The sequence below is a fragment of the Sorex fumeus genome, unplaced genomic scaffold (genome assembly GCF_029834395.1).
Source record: "Sorex fumeus unplaced genomic scaffold, SorFum_2.1 ptg000037l, whole genome shotgun sequence".
Taxonomy (NCBI): Eukaryota; Metazoa; Chordata; class Mammalia; order Eulipotyphla; family Soricidae; genus Sorex; species Sorex fumeus.
Window position 1 is genome coordinate 14,943,584 of NW_026606094.1, and position 17,649 is coordinate 14,961,232.

The 17,649-nt window shown below is 41.7% G+C and overlaps 1 protein-coding gene across 6 annotated transcripts in view; it reads right to left on the bottom strand.

The window, feature by feature from the left end:
* ST7 (suppression of tumorigenicity 7) overlaps window positions 1-17,649 on the bottom strand; it is a 309,460-nt gene that overhangs the window by 109,567 nt on the left and 182,244 nt on the right. For all 6 annotated transcript variants that reach the window (XM_056117971.1, XM_056117969.1, XM_056117970.1 and 3 more), the window contains exon 3: window positions 7,818-7,977. In XM_056117971.1, the coding sequence (XP_055973946.1) occupies window positions 7,818-7,977 (160 nt within the window). The remainder of the gene's footprint in view (window positions 1-7,817; window positions 7,978-17,649) is intronic.

Here is a 17,649-nt window from a genome sequence, read left to right on the forward strand (position 1 = left end):
ACTATTCCGCATAAATTAATGGTAACAGCTACTTTTGGATAGAGGGGAAACTTGAAAATGTGCTTAGAGAACCACAGACCTTCATTTTGTCATAGAGCAAAAAAAAAAAAAAAAAATTAGAGGAAAAAAATTTTGATTATAAAAAAAATCCAAGACATTAAAGACAAAGGGGTTTTAGTCACATGGAGGATAATCTTATCCAGCTTCACTGAAGAACATTTTCCCTGAAACATATATTTATATACATGCATATGTAGATGTATATTATGCACACATATACATAAACCCTATTCCTAGGGTATTTGGATCTATAAATTAGTGAATCATAGTCCTAGAAATTTTCTTATACTAAAAAGTTAACTATGTCTTTCCAAAATTTGAAAGCAGAGGACAATAAGCTTATAATAATAATAATATTTTAATTATTTCAGAAACGAATACCTGTTCTCCACACCAAGCAACTCAAGTTTTTTTTTCTTTTTTTTTTCCCTTTATTGTATTTTATTTTTTTTTAAAGTTGTAGATTTACAATTTTTTGTGCTTTGGTTTCAATTATACAATGATCAGATACCCATCCCTCCACCAGTGCCCATTTTCCACCACCATGGATAATATCCCTCCCACCCCCATCCCCCCATCCCCCCTGTCTCTGTGGCAGGGCAATCCCTTGTGTTCTCTCTCTCCTTTTGGGTGTTGTGGTCTGCAAAAGAGGCATTGAGTGGCAAACATGTTCAGTCCATAGTCTACTTTCGACAAAAGCAACTCAAGTTTAAACAATTATTAAGACTAATGGGGGTATGGTGCCGTCAGCAGGTCAATCTGTACCTGTGAGGTGAGTGCATCAGCAACCTGATGGCGCCTTCAGACTTCCAGATACCCCAAAATTGCTGCTGTGCCTTTGCCAGACCCCAAAAACTTGGGGCAAAGTTTGCCAAGAAAGTAAACGGCCAAAAGTTAGGTATGTGGGAAACACAACAACAAACAACCTTTGGCCCAGCTATATAATTGGAGGCATGGCCTCTCTGGTTCCTGATTATACTGCTTAATGGCCATGATCCCGGAGACTCAGAAACAAATCTCGAAACCCGGCGGCTTTTGACAGAAATGTGTTGAGTCCCTGCAGTAGGTTACCGGTGCTGGGCCAACGCAGGTGGGAGTAGGTTTCATGCCTTGGCCTGTTCCCCCCAGCGGCCCAGTGGCCGCCATCCTTCAGAGGCCACTGGACAATCAGGTTTGGGCCCCCAGTGACAAGACACGCAGGGCCTCACAGGATGGGGGTGGAGCCAGTCCTGTCTTCCCCACCCCAACGAAACCCCAAGTCATTGCCCACGAAAGGCCTCTCTGGCTCCCGATCAAGCTGCTTAATGGCCATGATCCCAGAGACTCAGAAACAAATCTCGAAACCCAGTTGCTTTTGGCAGAAATGTGTCTGGACCCCACAGTATGCTACTGTCGCCGGGCCAACCTTGGGAGGAAAAGGTGTTGTCACTCCACCTGCTCCCTATTGGCGGCTCAGTGGCTGTCATCCTCCAGAGGCCATTGGACAGTCAGATTTGGGCCCACAGTGATGAAACTTGTTGGGCCTCAGGGGATAGGGGCGGAGCCGGGCCTGTCCTCCCCACCCCAACAAGACCCCAAGTGATCGCCCATGAACGGCCTCTCTGGCTCCTGATCAAGCTGCTTAATGGCCTTGATCCCAGAGACTCAGAAACAAATCATGGAACCCAGTGGCTTTTGGCAGAAATGTGTCCAGACCCCACAGTAGGTTACTGTCGCCGGACCACCCTGGGAGGAAAGGGTGTTGTTCCTCTGCCTGCTCCCCCTTGGCAGCTCAGTGGCCGTCATCCTCCAGAGGCCATTGGACAGTCAGGTCTGGGCCCACAGTGACAAAACTTGTTGGGCCTCACGGGATAGGGGTGGAGCTGGGCCTGTCCTCCCCACCCCAACAGTCCTCCCCACCCCAACGAGACCCCAAGTCATTGCCCACAAATGGCCTCTCTGGCTCCTGATCAAGCTGCTTAACGGCCATGATCCCAGAGACTCAGAAACAAATCTCGAAACCCAGTGGCTTTTGGCAGAAATCTCTCCAGATTTAAGTGTTAAAATTTCGAAATTTTGAAATCACATGGCCCTACTGCAGCCACGCGACATCAGATGTTATTCATAACCAGCAACAGAACACAAATTGTCTACTGTTGCCTTTTCAGCAGATCTGAGTGTTGGGGTAAAATCTCAAATGATAATGGTGGGTCTGGTGTCGAAATATTGAATGTGATCAAAGTAGAGAGAGTAATGTGGAAATCATCTGCCCCACAGGTAAGGGATGGGTGTGGGAGGGAGGTATACTGGGGTTTTTGGTGGTGGAGATTGGGCACTGGTGAAGGTATGGGTGTTTCATTGTATGACCAAGACTTAGACCCGAAAGCTTTGTAACTGCTCTCACAGTGATTCAATAAATAAAGTTATAAAAAAATGAAAAAAAAAGTAAGGTGGAGTTCATGCACAATTCAATCAGCTAATCAGTGGCTGAATAAATAGCAGTACTCCTACATAAAAAAAAAAGTAATAAGGTATCTATTTTCTTAACTCAGTTTTAACTGTTTTTCCTAATTGTTTTGGAAAAAATATTAGAAGTAAAGGAACACAGTAACATGGAAGTGGCTTTTGATTGAAAGAATGTCACTCCCTCAACTACTTTTATGGAACAAGAAAGTAAGTAAATATGGGTTTAACATCTCTTTTTACTCTTCTGCTTCATTCAGGATGATAATCTAATTTCTTCAAAAACATTGTCAAGATATTTACATTTTTTAATTCTCTCTCACACATTTCCCAATGATCATTTTCACATAAATTGACTGCCTCTCCCAAATAATGTGAAAATTGTGGAATACATTTACTTAATGTTTGCCCACCAGGCATTTTCACCATTCAACTGGAGATCCACTGTATATTGGAATGCAAATTGTAGTGGCAAAATATTTTTAAGTGTGCTAAGTATTGGTTTAGAGAATCACTTTAACACATGTATTGATTTTAGCAAGTCAAACTCAGTTTTCCTTGACTGGGGAAGGCAATGACATGTAGTAATTTGTGCTTTTACTGAGGGAGGTATTTGAAATGAAAACACAGAAAAGCATGGGTATAAGAGTGAGTCATTGAGCTAGTGGGTAAAAGCCAAACTGAACCCTCAACTATTCTCCACGTGCTGTCATTTTTACAGAGAAGCCAGTTCATATTGAGGATACTGCCAAAGGGCTGTCTGCAACATTGATATTTCTGTGTAATTTCTTTTAATCCTCAAACTTCTCTATGAAGTAGATACTAATATTGTGTTCCCCATCGTACAAGTTAAGATTCTGAGAAAGGTGAAGAGATTAATCTCAGGTCACACACTAAATGATGGTGTCAAGATTATGGCCACCTCAGTCTGACCTCAGAGTCTGAACTCTTGGCCTCAGGATGTCACTAGAGTAAGTTTAGCTAATGTCATTTCATAAGGAAGGCTTACTGTGAATCATGCATTTAATAAAATTATTTAATCATGCAATAATCACATCAGTTGAGTATATAGACCTCACAGAGGGTCTGTACTAAAAATTTCAACTTGGCGCTTAGAAACTTGCACTGTGAAGAGAGACTGCCCACAGGTTACCAAACATGTGCCCTTAGACAGACTTAATTCCCTGTACTGCAACTTCTTAATCAGAAAAATGAAGATAATAGGAGGTTAGAGAGAGTGTACAGCAGGTAAGATGCTTGCCTTGCAAGTGGCCAACCGGGTTTAATCCCTTACACCCCAGATGGCTCCCCAAGTATACTAGGAATAAGCCAGGTAAGAAAATGAAGAAATATAGAAGAAATAAAGGAAGGAAGGAAGGATGGAAAGAAAGAAGGATAGAAGGAAGGAAGGAAGGAAGGAAGGAAGGAAGGAAGGAAGGGGGGAGAGGGAGAAATGAAGGAAGGACCCTTCTTCATAGAGAAGGACCCTGCTTCATAGATTAAATGAAATACTACATATAAAGCTGATAGTTGCACAAAGAATGCTAGCTATTTTAATTATAATTTATATATGGCTTTTTATGAAGAAAATAACTTGTTACGATGTTTTGAGAACTTCAGAATCTCTGAATGTCTTAGGATATATTGCTGAACTCAACCTGAGTTTCTTTATTGGTGTTACTGCTCTTTAGTTGATTCTCTTTATTTAATCAGTGCTTGCACGATCTCGATCTCTGGTAATGTAATTAATTTTAATTTAGAATTAAAGGTGAAGTTCCTGTAAAAAACTGAATACCAAAGTGTTTCTATATACATATATAAACTAAATGATAATAAAACAAGGTGATCTTTCTACAGAAAACTAAGTGATTACAACCAGAGGGGTTGTCTACAAAAGAGGCACTTTAATAAATGTGTCTCTGAGAATTTAAACTTGACTTTGGCAGAGATACTTTTCCTATGATAGAGAACCCTCCCTTTGCCAAATATCTTGGAAAAGGTAAATGCTGCAAATCTCTGTCTTTATGCCAACTCATTTGAGAACAGGGAAAATTACCAAACAGATGCTCCCATAAACCTAATCTCAGAATGTTACTGGGGCCCAAGAATCTCTCCCCTAGACAAGGAGAAGTTGGCCACAGTTTAAATTCCTATGCATCAGCAGCTCATAAACTAAGCTGAATTAAGAAATGACAGCAAGAAATATGAGGATGTGACAAATACAACACCAGAATTTATCAGAAATAGTATACTTACAAGACAAATAATTTAGCTCCCAATAAAACAGAACAAGTAAAATGCTCACAAACATTAACCTAAAGCAAACAATCTGGATTAAGAAGCTACATTAATTGACTACATTTCTCCTCCAGCCCATAAGTATTACCACACATTTTGAGGTCTGCATTTAGTCCATTGATCACAGATCCCCAAAATTAAGTAATATCTGCACAGTCTGTAGAGAAAAAAGCACTTCTCATTTCCACCTCAAACCATTTTTGGTAGGCCAGATGTCTCGGCCTTTAATCAAAACAACTAATTTCATTTGTTTGCTTGTTTGTTTGCTTTTGGGCCACACCCAGTGGTTCCCAGGGCTTACACCTAGCAGAGCTCAGAGAGCCATATGGGGTGCTGGGGACTGAATGTGGGTTGGCTGCACGTAAGGAAGGCACTCTGCCTGCCACACTATCTCTTTAGGCCCTCCAGACATATAATTTGGGGTAGGCTATTTGGGACCACACCTGGAAGCTCAGGGGCTACCCAGCACATTGCTGGAGGGACTGTGTAGTGCAGGAACTGAACTCAGACCCCTACTTCAGCCCGTTGAGCAGGCTGGCCAGCCCACTGACCTATCTCTCCAGGCTAAACAAATAATTCTTTAAGGAAAGAAGTTCACTCAGCTTTCAGACCAATGGTTGATACCTGCCACTTACATTTAACTTTTCAGTGGTTTTCTCGAGCAAGTGATGCATTAAATTTTTCCCATTACCATGATATTTTGTTAGATAGATGGTGTTTCACATAGGATTCAGGGGGGGGGGGGAAATCCTGCCTAATAATGTTCCATAAAATGAATAGGTTTACCCTTTAGATGATTAATGGTCAACAGAAGGGTAAAGTTAAATTGACCCAGGAAATTTAAATTGGGTAGAGAAAAGATTAGAATGAAAACTTTTAATGTATTCACAATGACTGACTTCAAAGGAGGGTACTAAATCCAGTAAGATTATTTTTTACCATGTTCATGGGTGATTCAAAGACTATGGGAACTTGAATTGGACAAGAGCATGCTATATCTGTGAGGGCTTCGAAGCAATGCAATGCCAATTAGGCACAAACTGCACTGTGATAGTCAAGATTGATCCCTCATTACAATAATGAGCCATATTTATTAGAGTAACTGGCCAAAGCAGTCAATCACTTTTCTTGGATCTGTTTCTTTCACAAGGTGGATAAGTTGGATACGTTACAAAGTCCCACACAATTTCAGTATCTAAGTAGTGCCGTCTTTTACACATGTACTATTTAAGGCAGAATGAATATATATCTAGAGAGTTCCAAGGTTGACTGGCAGAAGGTATATAAGAGCATTTGAAATAACATCAGGAATAAATCATTGAACACAATGTTACTGTTACGAAAGGCTCTTTGAGTTATTCTAGGGAGAAAGAAAAGGAACTTTTAATCTAATACTTTCATTTCTTCCTCTTCCTCTTTCAAATCTCAGAGTTTGCAGCTCTCAGTCAAGAAGCAAATTTCTACTTCTAGTGTGGTGAAAGGACCCCTCCTCCTTTGTTCTCCCTGGCACTGTATGCTCCCTCAAATAATCAGATCACTTATATTTTGTCTCCATTAGTAGAAAAGAATTCCATAAAGACAAGTACTTTATCATTAACTGTTAAAAAATCTTAATATTCATAAGAAGCTGTACATGGCCCAGTTCAAACTGTAGACTGAGACAATTTACCGAGCTGATGAAGAAACCAAGTTACAAACTTAGGTTTTTCTCCTCCTGTATAAGTAAAGAAAGTACAGGTTTTGTAGGTGCTCATTTCTTTGTTTATAGATTCTAAATAATACACTAGACTTCGTGGAAAGTGTTTTTTTAAATACTGCCATAAATCAATAAGTTTCAACATTCACAAATTGGCAAATATTGGCAAAAATATTAAGAACCAATGAAAGTGAAGAAACATTGTACAGATCATCTAAGAAAGTTTCCCAGGAGGTTACCTTTGAGTTTGGTTGTGAAAGATGGATACAGGAGAGGGGTGTTGCAGGAAACATGGATACAGAGACACAGAGACACAGACAGAAAGACAGAGAGACTGAGTGACTGACTTCCAGGCAGAATGTCATGAGAGACAGCATGATCAGAAAAAGGAAAGGACTGAACCCTGGCAAGGTGGGCAAGAAGCAGTTTTTGCTGCACTAAAGAGTCTGAAATCAGAGAAACAGGACAGTTCAGAGAGTTGTAGCCCACACATACTGGTATGTACGGGGGCCTGTGTTGGACCCCAGCAGCACTGCATGTCCCTCTTCCAGCACCGCCAGGCTGAACAGCACTACATGGCTAATCTCAGCTCCACGGCGAAGTCTCCCTCCCACCAGTGGAAAAAGAAATCTGGACTCTGGACTTTCTCTTCAGTAGACTGGGATCTGCTAAATACTTAAAGCAGAGGCACAACACAATCAGACAGATCTAGTGAGTGCTGTTTCTCTAGCAAACAGAGAAGAAAACGGATATACCTAATGAGATGGGAGAGGGAAGTGCTGGAATCTCTGGCTGCAAAGACTGACCAGAAGCACCATGAGCTAAATGCAATTGTAGAAAAGTAAAACGCACACACACACACACACACATAAGATATATACATAATATGTATATATATATATATATATTACTGTCATCCCATTGTTCATCAATTTGTTCAAGCGGGCACCAGTAATGTCTCACAACAAATTGTGAGACTTGTTGTTACTGTTTTTGGCATATCGAATACGTCACAGGTAGCTTGCCAGGCTTTGCCGTGTGGGCGAGATGTTCTTGGTAGCTTGCCGGGCTCTCCGAGAGGGGCAGAGGAATCAAACTTGGGTCGGCTATGTTGGATGCATGCAAGGCAAACGCCCTACCTGCTGTGCTATGGCTCCAGCCCATATATAGTTTATACTCTACTCTCTGGTAGAGATTATCAACTCCCTGAGAAAATAAAGTGCATTCCTCTCCAAGACATAGCCTATAAATAACATACTCTCTATAGGCATGATAATCTTGCAGAAGTGCTTATTTTTCAAGATGAAATGACTTTTCATACCTGAGACACTCTGTCTGTTGGCATCTGAGTCCCCATTACTAGAGTTGGAATTGTTGGAGGAGTTGTTGTCAACCCCTCCCAGGAGGGGGCGCAAGTGGCTCACTGAGACTTGTTCAATGAAGGATGTCCCATACTTGCGAAAGTACCACCACTCAAATATCTGCAACAGAAAACAGGGTAAGGAGTGTTTCTGTTATTATTAATAATTTGTGTGTAAGTCCCATATGATTTCTGTACATAGGATTTTAAAATCATACCCACCTTAAAAATAGGATAAAATCATACCCGCTTTAAGATGGGCATGTTTGCATTTACTAATCACCCCCATTTTAAATATTTAATAAATCAGTTTTATGCCAAGAGATTTGACATATCCTAAACATTAACATTTAATTAGTAAATCAATTACATTTTAAACTGTCAATGTGGTTTACTCCACTTAGCACTGCTTTTCAAAAAAATTTATAAATATAAATACTGGTAAGAATGCAATCAATTCAGTTACTTATGGAATGATTAAACTTACTATAGAAATCATTTTCCATTTATACAAGTACAGCAGTAGGGTGTTTGCCTTGCAAGCCGCCGGCCCAGCTGAGCCAGGTTCAATTCTTCTGCCCCTCTCAGAGAGCCCGGCAAGCTATCTAGAGTATCTCGCCCACACAGCAAAGCCTGGCAAGCTACCGGTGACGTATTCAATATGCCAAACACAGCAACAACAAGTCTCAAAATGCAGATGTTACTGGGCCCCCTCGAGCAAATCGATGAACAAAGGGAGGACAGTACTACAGTGCTACAAGTATCGGTCATTATATAATACATATTAAGTTACAGTAATATTGTATATAAATTTTACCTTTTAAAAAAGAGCTCCAATATTATCTTCTTCCAAATTTACATACCAAAAAATTAAGAAATGTATAAATATAAACCAGTTTTAGAAATGTGCCTACACTGACTCGGCTCTTCACACACTACCTGTCTGAATGCAAGGTTCCGTCCCAGTGGAAAACCAGCAGGACTGTACTACTATACAAGAAGGGAGACATCCAGGACATTGGCAACTGTTGCCTGATCTGCTTGTTGTCTGTCGTCTACTAGCTGTTTACTTGAGTCATCCTGAATAGGACTGGCAGAACACTAGATGGAGGACAACCATGTGAGCAAGCTGGGTTCCGCAAAGATTTCAGCATGATCGAACATATCCACACACTAACCAAGCTCATTGAGGTTTCTCAGGAGTTCAAGATGCTGCTCTGTCTAACGTTCATTGATTTAAAGAAGGCCTTTGATTCTGTTGAGACTGAAGCAGTCATTGAAGCCCTAGCCAAACAGGGCATTCAAACTCAATACATCAGAATTCTCCGTGAGCTGTATTATGGATTCACTACCAGGATCTCACCATTCTACAAGGAAGTGATCGTCCATGTCAAGAGAGGGGTTCAGCAGGGTGATGCCATTTCACTGAAACTCTTCAGTGCCACCCTCGAGAACGTCATGCGATGACTGGAATGGGAAGGAATGGGAGTGAAGATAGATGGTCAGCAACTACACCACCTCTGCTTCGCTGATGACATTGTTCTCATAACACCAAACATTAGCCAAGAGGCACAAATGCTGGCTGACTTCGACCATGAATGTGGAAAGGATAGACTACAGCTGAATCTCACAAAGACAATGTTTATAAGAAACAATCTCGTTCCTGATGTTCCATTTGCTCTCAATGGAACGAACATCTCTGAATGCAACAGTTACATGTTAGGTCGAAAAGTCAACATGACGAACGACCTGGCACCTGAGTTGCGCAGGAGGAAGAGAGTGGCTTGGAACACCTTCAAGAGCATCGAAGAAATAGCTAAAAGGATGAAGAACCTCCGGCACCAGGCACATCTCTTCAATTCCACTGTTCTTCCTACATTAACATACGCCTCAGAGACCTGGGCCCTACGAAAACAGGATGAGAATGCTATTTGGGTCTCCCAAAGAGGAATCAAAAGAGCTATGCTTGGAGTATCACACTTCACACAAATGAGAGAAATAGTCCAGAATTCCGACCTCCATTCACAATCAAGAATCAGGGACGCTGTCTCGTTTGCCAAGGCATCAAAAATCAGATGAGCTAGACACATAATGCGATTTGGAGATGACCGCTGGACTAGAGACATTACCAACTGGATTCCATGGGACTTCAAAAGATTGCATGGCCGCCCACCTATGAGATGGTCAGATTTCTTTGTCAAGACCCTGAGTGATCAGTTTGAGGCTCTTCGAGTTCCTAGAATGAGCAGACGCCACCGGGCTACACTAGCACACAAAAGGGACAAATGGAGACGTTAGTGGCACCCGCTTGAGCAAATTGATGAGTAATGGGATGTCAAGTGATCACGTGAAGTGTGCCTACACACTGAAGGAGGGCACGTTAGCCCAGTGCCTACCAACACAGAGCTCCCGGCAGCCCCACAACCTAGTTCCCACAACCGAAAAGCACTACCATACCCCCAGCCAGACTCCATCATCTAAGGATGGACCTTACCAAGATATTAATCTGCTGAAAATTCAGGTACGTAGGTTTTGTGACTGAAATCTCCAGGCTTCCTCAGAATTAGGGCTACCTACCCCACCCCTTGCCCCATTCCTGTACTTCCAGAAGCCCCAGCAGTCACATTCCCACCCCAAAACTGCCACCCAGTTAAAAAAGCAACTCCAGCATTACCTTCCTGATAAAAATACTGAACACCCTGAACAAACACTAGGACCTCTTAGTACCTGTATTGCAAACCATAATGAACAAAAGGGGGGAGAGAGAGAGAGAGAGAGAGAGAGAGAGAGAGAGAGAGAGAAGTGTCTGCCATAGAGGCAGGATGTGGGGCTGCGGGGGGGGGGAGGGAAACTGGGGACATTGGTGGTGGGAAATGTACACAACACAGGTGGAGGGGTGGATATTGGAATATTGTATAATGGAAACCCAATCAGGAACAGTTGTAGTGATTCAAAAACAACAACCACAAAAAATGAAGTATACCTTATGATACACTCCAATTCTTGGCACTTTGTTATAAAGACATGCTTGCATAAAAAAAAAGTAAACATAGCAAAATTCTACTGAAAAGACAGACAGGTCTCTATAGAGAAACACTGGTTCAACAGAATGAAAGAATAAAATTCCTCCATTTCTTGTATGGATTCAACCCAACAGTGTCTCCCACTTGCTAAGAAGCGCTTTATAAACTCGAGCATTTGTTGTACATCTTTACATTTCCTAGTTTACAACCTGCCAATTGTTGTGTTCTGTAAAATGCAAAAAGAGAAAAGAAATAACTGTCATTCATGAAAAGACGGAGGCAGACTGAACATCAGAACTCCCGAAGCACTAGAAAAGTTACCTTCTTGGACCCTCTCATTTGGCTTGCTCTAGCCCCCAGAGAACACTTGCACTACTTCTCAAGGTCATTCTCCCCACACCCTTTCCCCCTCTGTTTGATTTGGGATTTGTTCCTTAAGTAGTGACAGATTATTAGAGAGAAAAAAATTAAGAATCAACTTTATCCCAGGGGCTGGAGAGATAGGACAGGAGGTAAGATACTTGCCTTGCATGTAGCCAACCCCAGTTAAGATCTACACAAATGATCCCGTGAATGATCTACTAAGACTATTTAGTCAGCAAGTAGACCCTGTGCATCATGGTGTGTGATCCAATACCTCCAAGAGAGTCAACTATATTCCAATCTCATAGGATATTGTAGCACTGTCCTCCCGTTGTTCATCGATTTGCTCGAGCGGGCCCAGTAACGTCTCCATCGTGAGACTTCTTGTCACTGTTTTTGGCATATTAAATACATCATGGGTAGCTTGCCAGGCTTTGCCATGTGGGCAAGATACTCTCAGTAGCTTGCTGGGCTCTCTGAGAGGGGCGGAGGAATCAAACCCAGCTCAGCCGGCCAGCTGTATGCAAGGCAAACGCCCTAACGCTATGCTATAGGATACTGTATTTTTATAATATGTGATAGAATAGGGCTGGAGCGATAGCACAGTGGTAGGGCGTAAGCCTTGCACGCAGCCAACATGGCCGACCCGAGTTCGATTCCTCCGCCCCTCTCAGAGCCCAGCAAGCTACCGAGAGTATCTCACCCGCACGGCAGAGCCTGGCAAGCTACCCGTGATGTATTCAATATGCCAAACACAGTAACAACAAAGTCTCCAATGGAGACGTTACTGGGCCCGCTCGAGCAAATCGATGAACAATGGGAGGACCGTGACCGTGACTGGACCGTGATAGAATAAGGGGACTGGAGTGATAGCACAGTGGTAAGGCATTTGCCTTGCGTGCAGCCAGCCCGGCCGAGCCGGGTTCGATTCCTCCGCCCCTCTCGGGTAGCCTGGCAAGCTACCAAGAGTATTCAATATGCCAAACACAGTAACAAGAAGTCTCACAATGGAGACATTACTGGGCCCGCTCAAGCAAATCAATGGACAACGGGAGGACAGTGACAGTGACAGTGATAGAATAAAACACTAACAGAATTATTCCCATCATCTTTCTCCATTCATAAAAATGAAATTTCATTACATACTTCCTAGTGGGCTTTGGGCTATCATTAAAAGTTGTTTTCACTCTTTGACACAACCAAAATTGTGTTTAGCACTGTAGCACTGTCCTCCCGTTGTTCATTGATTTGCTTGAGTGGGTCCAGTAACGTCTCCATTGTGAGACTTGTTGTTACTGTGTTTGGCATATCGAATCCATCAGGGGTAGCTTGCCAGGCTTTGCTGTACAAGCAAAATACTCTCGATAGCTTGCCAGGCTCTCCGAGAGGGGTGGAGGAATCGAACACGTGTCAGCCTGGTCGGCTGTGTGCAAGGCAAATTCCCTACCTGCTGTGCTATCACTCTAGCCTATGTATATATGTGTATAGGGAAAATAGGAAAGTCAAGAAGGGAAAAGACAAATCAATATATGTAATCCATATAATACTAGTCAATAATGTTGGAAAAACTGGCATAAGAGATCCTGCTCAAAGAAGAATTTTTTTAAAAGAAAGAAAAAAATGAATGGTAAAATTACAATTCACAAGGGAGTTTATTGCTCTACGTGAGTATTTCGTCTATTTGAAGATTATTTCTTCAACCAGAACGTGAAAATTAAGTAATTACAAATTACTTAATCATCAATTAAATCATATTTTAAAATCCTCCATTTTCATAGTCCATGAAAAACCCACTTTGTTTTTCAAACCTCATCTTAAAAAGCAAGTTCCTGCTTCTCAGAAGAGGAAAACTGCCTTTATTGCAAGGACGCTGTTCATGCAGGCTTTGAGTAGCACAACTCACCTACTGTTACGCCACACTCATCTTTCCGCCAGTTTACTTTTCCCTAACGGTCTGTTGGCTAAAATTCCTGGAAAGTATTGGGTACTATTCACCTTGCAGCGCTGCCCTTTTCAGAGGAGAAAGCAGTCTCCAAAGGACCATGAACACTGCTCACAGAACTACAAAGTGGGGCTTTCTTTGTCCCAAATCTCTATTCTCTTGTCTAAAGTCTGGCATTGTGCCAGTCCTTATTTTATTCAGTCAGTCACATCTCTGGTTGGAGACAGACTTTGTACAGATATTTCTAAATGCAGAAATAATAGACCTCAGTCAAGACTGAGGGTGGGGGGAGGGCTTTCTCAGGCCTGTCCTATCACACTATCCACTGGCGTTTTGCCCTCTGGATCCCTCTTTAGACAAGTGTCCCCAATACTCAGAGCAGGGGCTTCAACAAGGTAAAAAATGAACAACTACCCCATGGAAACAGGAAAGAGCTAGAAGCCTTCCTACCTACCCCTTAACGTCGGCTGGCTCTGAGCTCAGCAATCTTTCTCTTTTTCTGAAACACCACAGGCCCTGGGCCCATCGCTCAGAGTCGTCTCAAAGAGCTGCATAGATCCAAATGGGCAGATGGTGTTATTTAACAGTACATATTTGGTGTCAATCTGAATTCTTTTCCCTCGTGCATGACCCACAATGTAAATAGGAGACTCACATAAACAAATCCAGATTTTAAAATTAATCATTGGACATGCCAGTAGCCACAACACATCAAAAAAGTTTTTAATCAGCAAAATAACCATACACAAAATATAAATTTATTCATTATATAACCTTAAGAATATATGGGACTGGAGCAATAGGGAGTCTGCCTCGCACATGGCCAACCTGGGTTTGATGCCCGGCATCCCATATGGACCTGCAGCACTACCAGGAGTAATTCCTGAGTGCAGAGCCAGGAGAAACCCTTGAGCATCACTGGGTAGGACCTAAAACGACCCCTGCCCAAAAGAATATAATCTCTCTAGTATTTTTTTCCTATTTATGATGTACCTCAAAGGACTTTAGATAAAGCAAACCGAGAACTAAAAAGTATTAATTTGGTTTCACATTTAGGAAGTCAACAGTAAATCTATTATCATCTAGCTATAAGGTAAAAGTTCTAATACATTTTATGACATTAAGTTTAAAAATTCAGTTCAGTTAGCTAGTATGTAAAATAAGGCTCCAGTGACTTAACATTGTCAAAATGGCAATACTACCGAAAGCATTGTATAAATTCAATGCAATCCCTATAAGGATACCCATGACATTCTTCAAAGAAATGGAGCAAACACTCCTGAAATTTATATGGAACAATAAGCCCCCACGAATAGCTAAAGCAATTCTTGGGAAAAAGAAAATGGGAGGAATCAACCTCCTGAACTTCAAACTCTACTACAAAGCAGTAATAATTAAAACAGCATGGTACTGGAACAAAGGCAGAACTGCAGACAAATGGAACAGGGTTGAATACACTGACATCTCCCCTCAATCATATGATCATCTAATCTTTGATAAAGGTGCAAGTAATGTGAAGTGGAGTAAGGAAAGCCTCTTTAACAAATTGTGCTGGCATCACTGGACAGCTACATGCAAAAAAATGGGCTCAGAACTCTGCCTAACACCATGTACAAAAGTAAGATCAAAATGGATTAAAGACCTCAACATCAGACCAGAAACCATAAGGTACATTGAAGACAAAGTTGGCAAAACCCTCCATGACATTGAAGCTAATGGTATCTTCAACGATGCCATGCCACTGACTGAGCAAGTGAAAACAGAGATAGATAAATGGGACTATCTTAAACTAAGAAGCTTCTGCACCTCCAAAGAAACAGTGACCAAAATACAAAGATAGTCTACAGAATGGGAAAGGATATTTGCCGAATACACATCTGACAAGGGGTTGATATCAAGGATATACAAAATACTGGTTAAACTCCACAAGAAGAAAACATCCAACCCCATCCAAAAATGGGGCAATGAAATGAACAGAAACTTTCTCAAAGAAGAAATCCGAATGGCAAAAAAGCACATGAGAAAATGCTCTACATCATTAATCATCAGGGAGATGCAGATCAAAACCACAATGAGATACCATCTCACACCTCAGAGACTGATCAACATTCAAAAGAACAAAAGCAACCGATGCTGGTGCAGATGTGGCGAGAAAGGGACACTCCTTCACTGTTGGTGGGAATGTCCACTGGTTCAGCCCTTCTGGAAAACAGTATGGACGATTCTCAAAAAATTAGAAATTGAGTTCCCATTTGACCCAGCAATACCACTCCTGGGAATATATCCCAGAGAGGCAAAAATGTATAGTCGAAGTGACATCTGCACTTGTTTGTTCATTGCAGCACTCTTTACAACAGCCAGAAACTGGAAGAAATCTGAATGCCCAAGAACAGATGACTGGTTAAAGAAATTTTGGTACATCTACACAATGGAGTACTATGTAGCTGTTAGAAAAGATGAAGTCATGAAATTTACATACAAGTGGTACAACATGGAAAGTATCATGCTAAGCGAAATGAGTCAGAAAGAGAGGGATAGACATAGAAAGATTGCATTCATCTGGGGTATATAAAGTAACAAAATATGAGATTAATATCGCTGGAGCGATAGCACAGCGGGTAGGGCGTTCGCCTTACAAGCGGCCAACATGGCCGACCCGAGTTCGATTCCTCCACCCCTCTCGGAGAGCCCGGCAAGCTACCGAGAGTATTCGATATGCCAGACACAGTAACAACAAAGTCTCCAATGGAGACGTTACTGGGCCCGCTCGAGCAAATCGACGATCAACGGGAGGGCCTTTACCTTTACCTTTTACCCAAGAATAACTGAGATCAGCACCAGGAGGATTACTCCATAACTTAGAGGCCAGCCGGGTATTCTAGGGGAAAGGGCAGTTCAGATAGAGAAGGGAGCACCAAATAAAGGGCGTTAGGAGGATCCTCCCAGGAGGGGAGATGCATGTCGGAAGTAGACTATGGACTGAACATGTTTGCCACTCAATGCCTCTTTTGCAGACCACAAAACCCAAAACGAGAGAGAGAACACAGGGGATTGCCCTGCCACAGAGGTGGGGGGGATGGGGGGATGGGGGTGGGGGAGGAAATATCCATGGTGGTGGAAAATGGGCACTGGTGGAGGGATGGGTATCTGATCATTGTATAATCGAAACCCAAGCACAAAAAATAGTAAATCTACAACTGTACTTCATGGTGTTTCACTAATAAAAAATTTTTTTTTAAAAAATAAGGCTCCAGTAAGCACTTGGTTAATGTTAAATGGTGAAATGATTGGATAGATAGATGAACAGATACACAGACAGAAGACAGGGTGGATGGGTAGTTGGAAAGTTGAGTAATGGGTGATAAAGTTGGTCTGCTGATTTATCAGGGCATAATTTCAATAAAGATATGAACTAGTGGGCTGCAGAGATAGTACAGTGGGTAGGGCATTTGCCTTGAATGCAACCAACCCTGATTCAATTCCCAGCATCCTATATGGTCCCCTGAGCACCGCTAGGAGAAATTCCCGAGTGCAAAGCCAGGAGTAACGCCTGTGCATTGCCAAGTGTGATCCAAAAAGAGTATATATATATATATATATATAGTAAAGTTTTGTATTCAATTTTTTAACCTGTCTTTTTTTAAAGGATTGCATTGAAAACAGTTTGCAGGGCAATCTCTGCCTCCATTGAACCAGAATACAATTGTGGGAAAAGAACCTATACATATAAAATTTCCATTCTACAAGTTGATTTACCCAGAATATATGTCAGGTGCATCCTATGGGTTTCACAGGGAGCTCATCCTTCTCCTCTAGTTGAAGGAAATCTTTTTTTAAAAATTTTTATTAGTGAATCACCTTGAGGTACAGTTACAGACTTACAAACTTTCGTGCTTGTGTTTCAGTCATATAATGGTCGAGTACCCATCCCTCCACCAGTGCCCATTTTCCATTTTTCTTGTGTATAAATAAGAGAGCTATACATGTTTGTGGAGGAGGAAGGAATTAGTTAAAAGAGAAACTGAAGACAAAAAATAAGTGCAAATGCAGGCTGCCAAGAAACTAAGAAAACACATCAGCTCTGCCTTGAAAAGATGACTCACCATTTCATTTCTCCCTCCAGAAGGAAAGTAAAGACAAGTGAATAGAGGGATGCAGTGTATTTTGGAAAATAAGGTACAATAAAAGATTCACAGGTCTTAAGGCAACAAAATGATGGAAAGGAGTTGATACTATTGTAACGGAGCTGCAGGTAAGGTAAGTCTTCTGAGCATAAGTGAAATGGGGATGGCTTTAGGAATGTAAAGGTAAAAGAAATACATCTGGTCTCTATCTTACAGAACTGAAGGGCCAAAAGCTCTCCCACTGTTTAACATATAGAATCCAGACCATATTTAACAGGATCCAGGTATATGTCAAACAATGAACCCCACTTATAAAGAACTGGATCATGCCTTGCAACCTC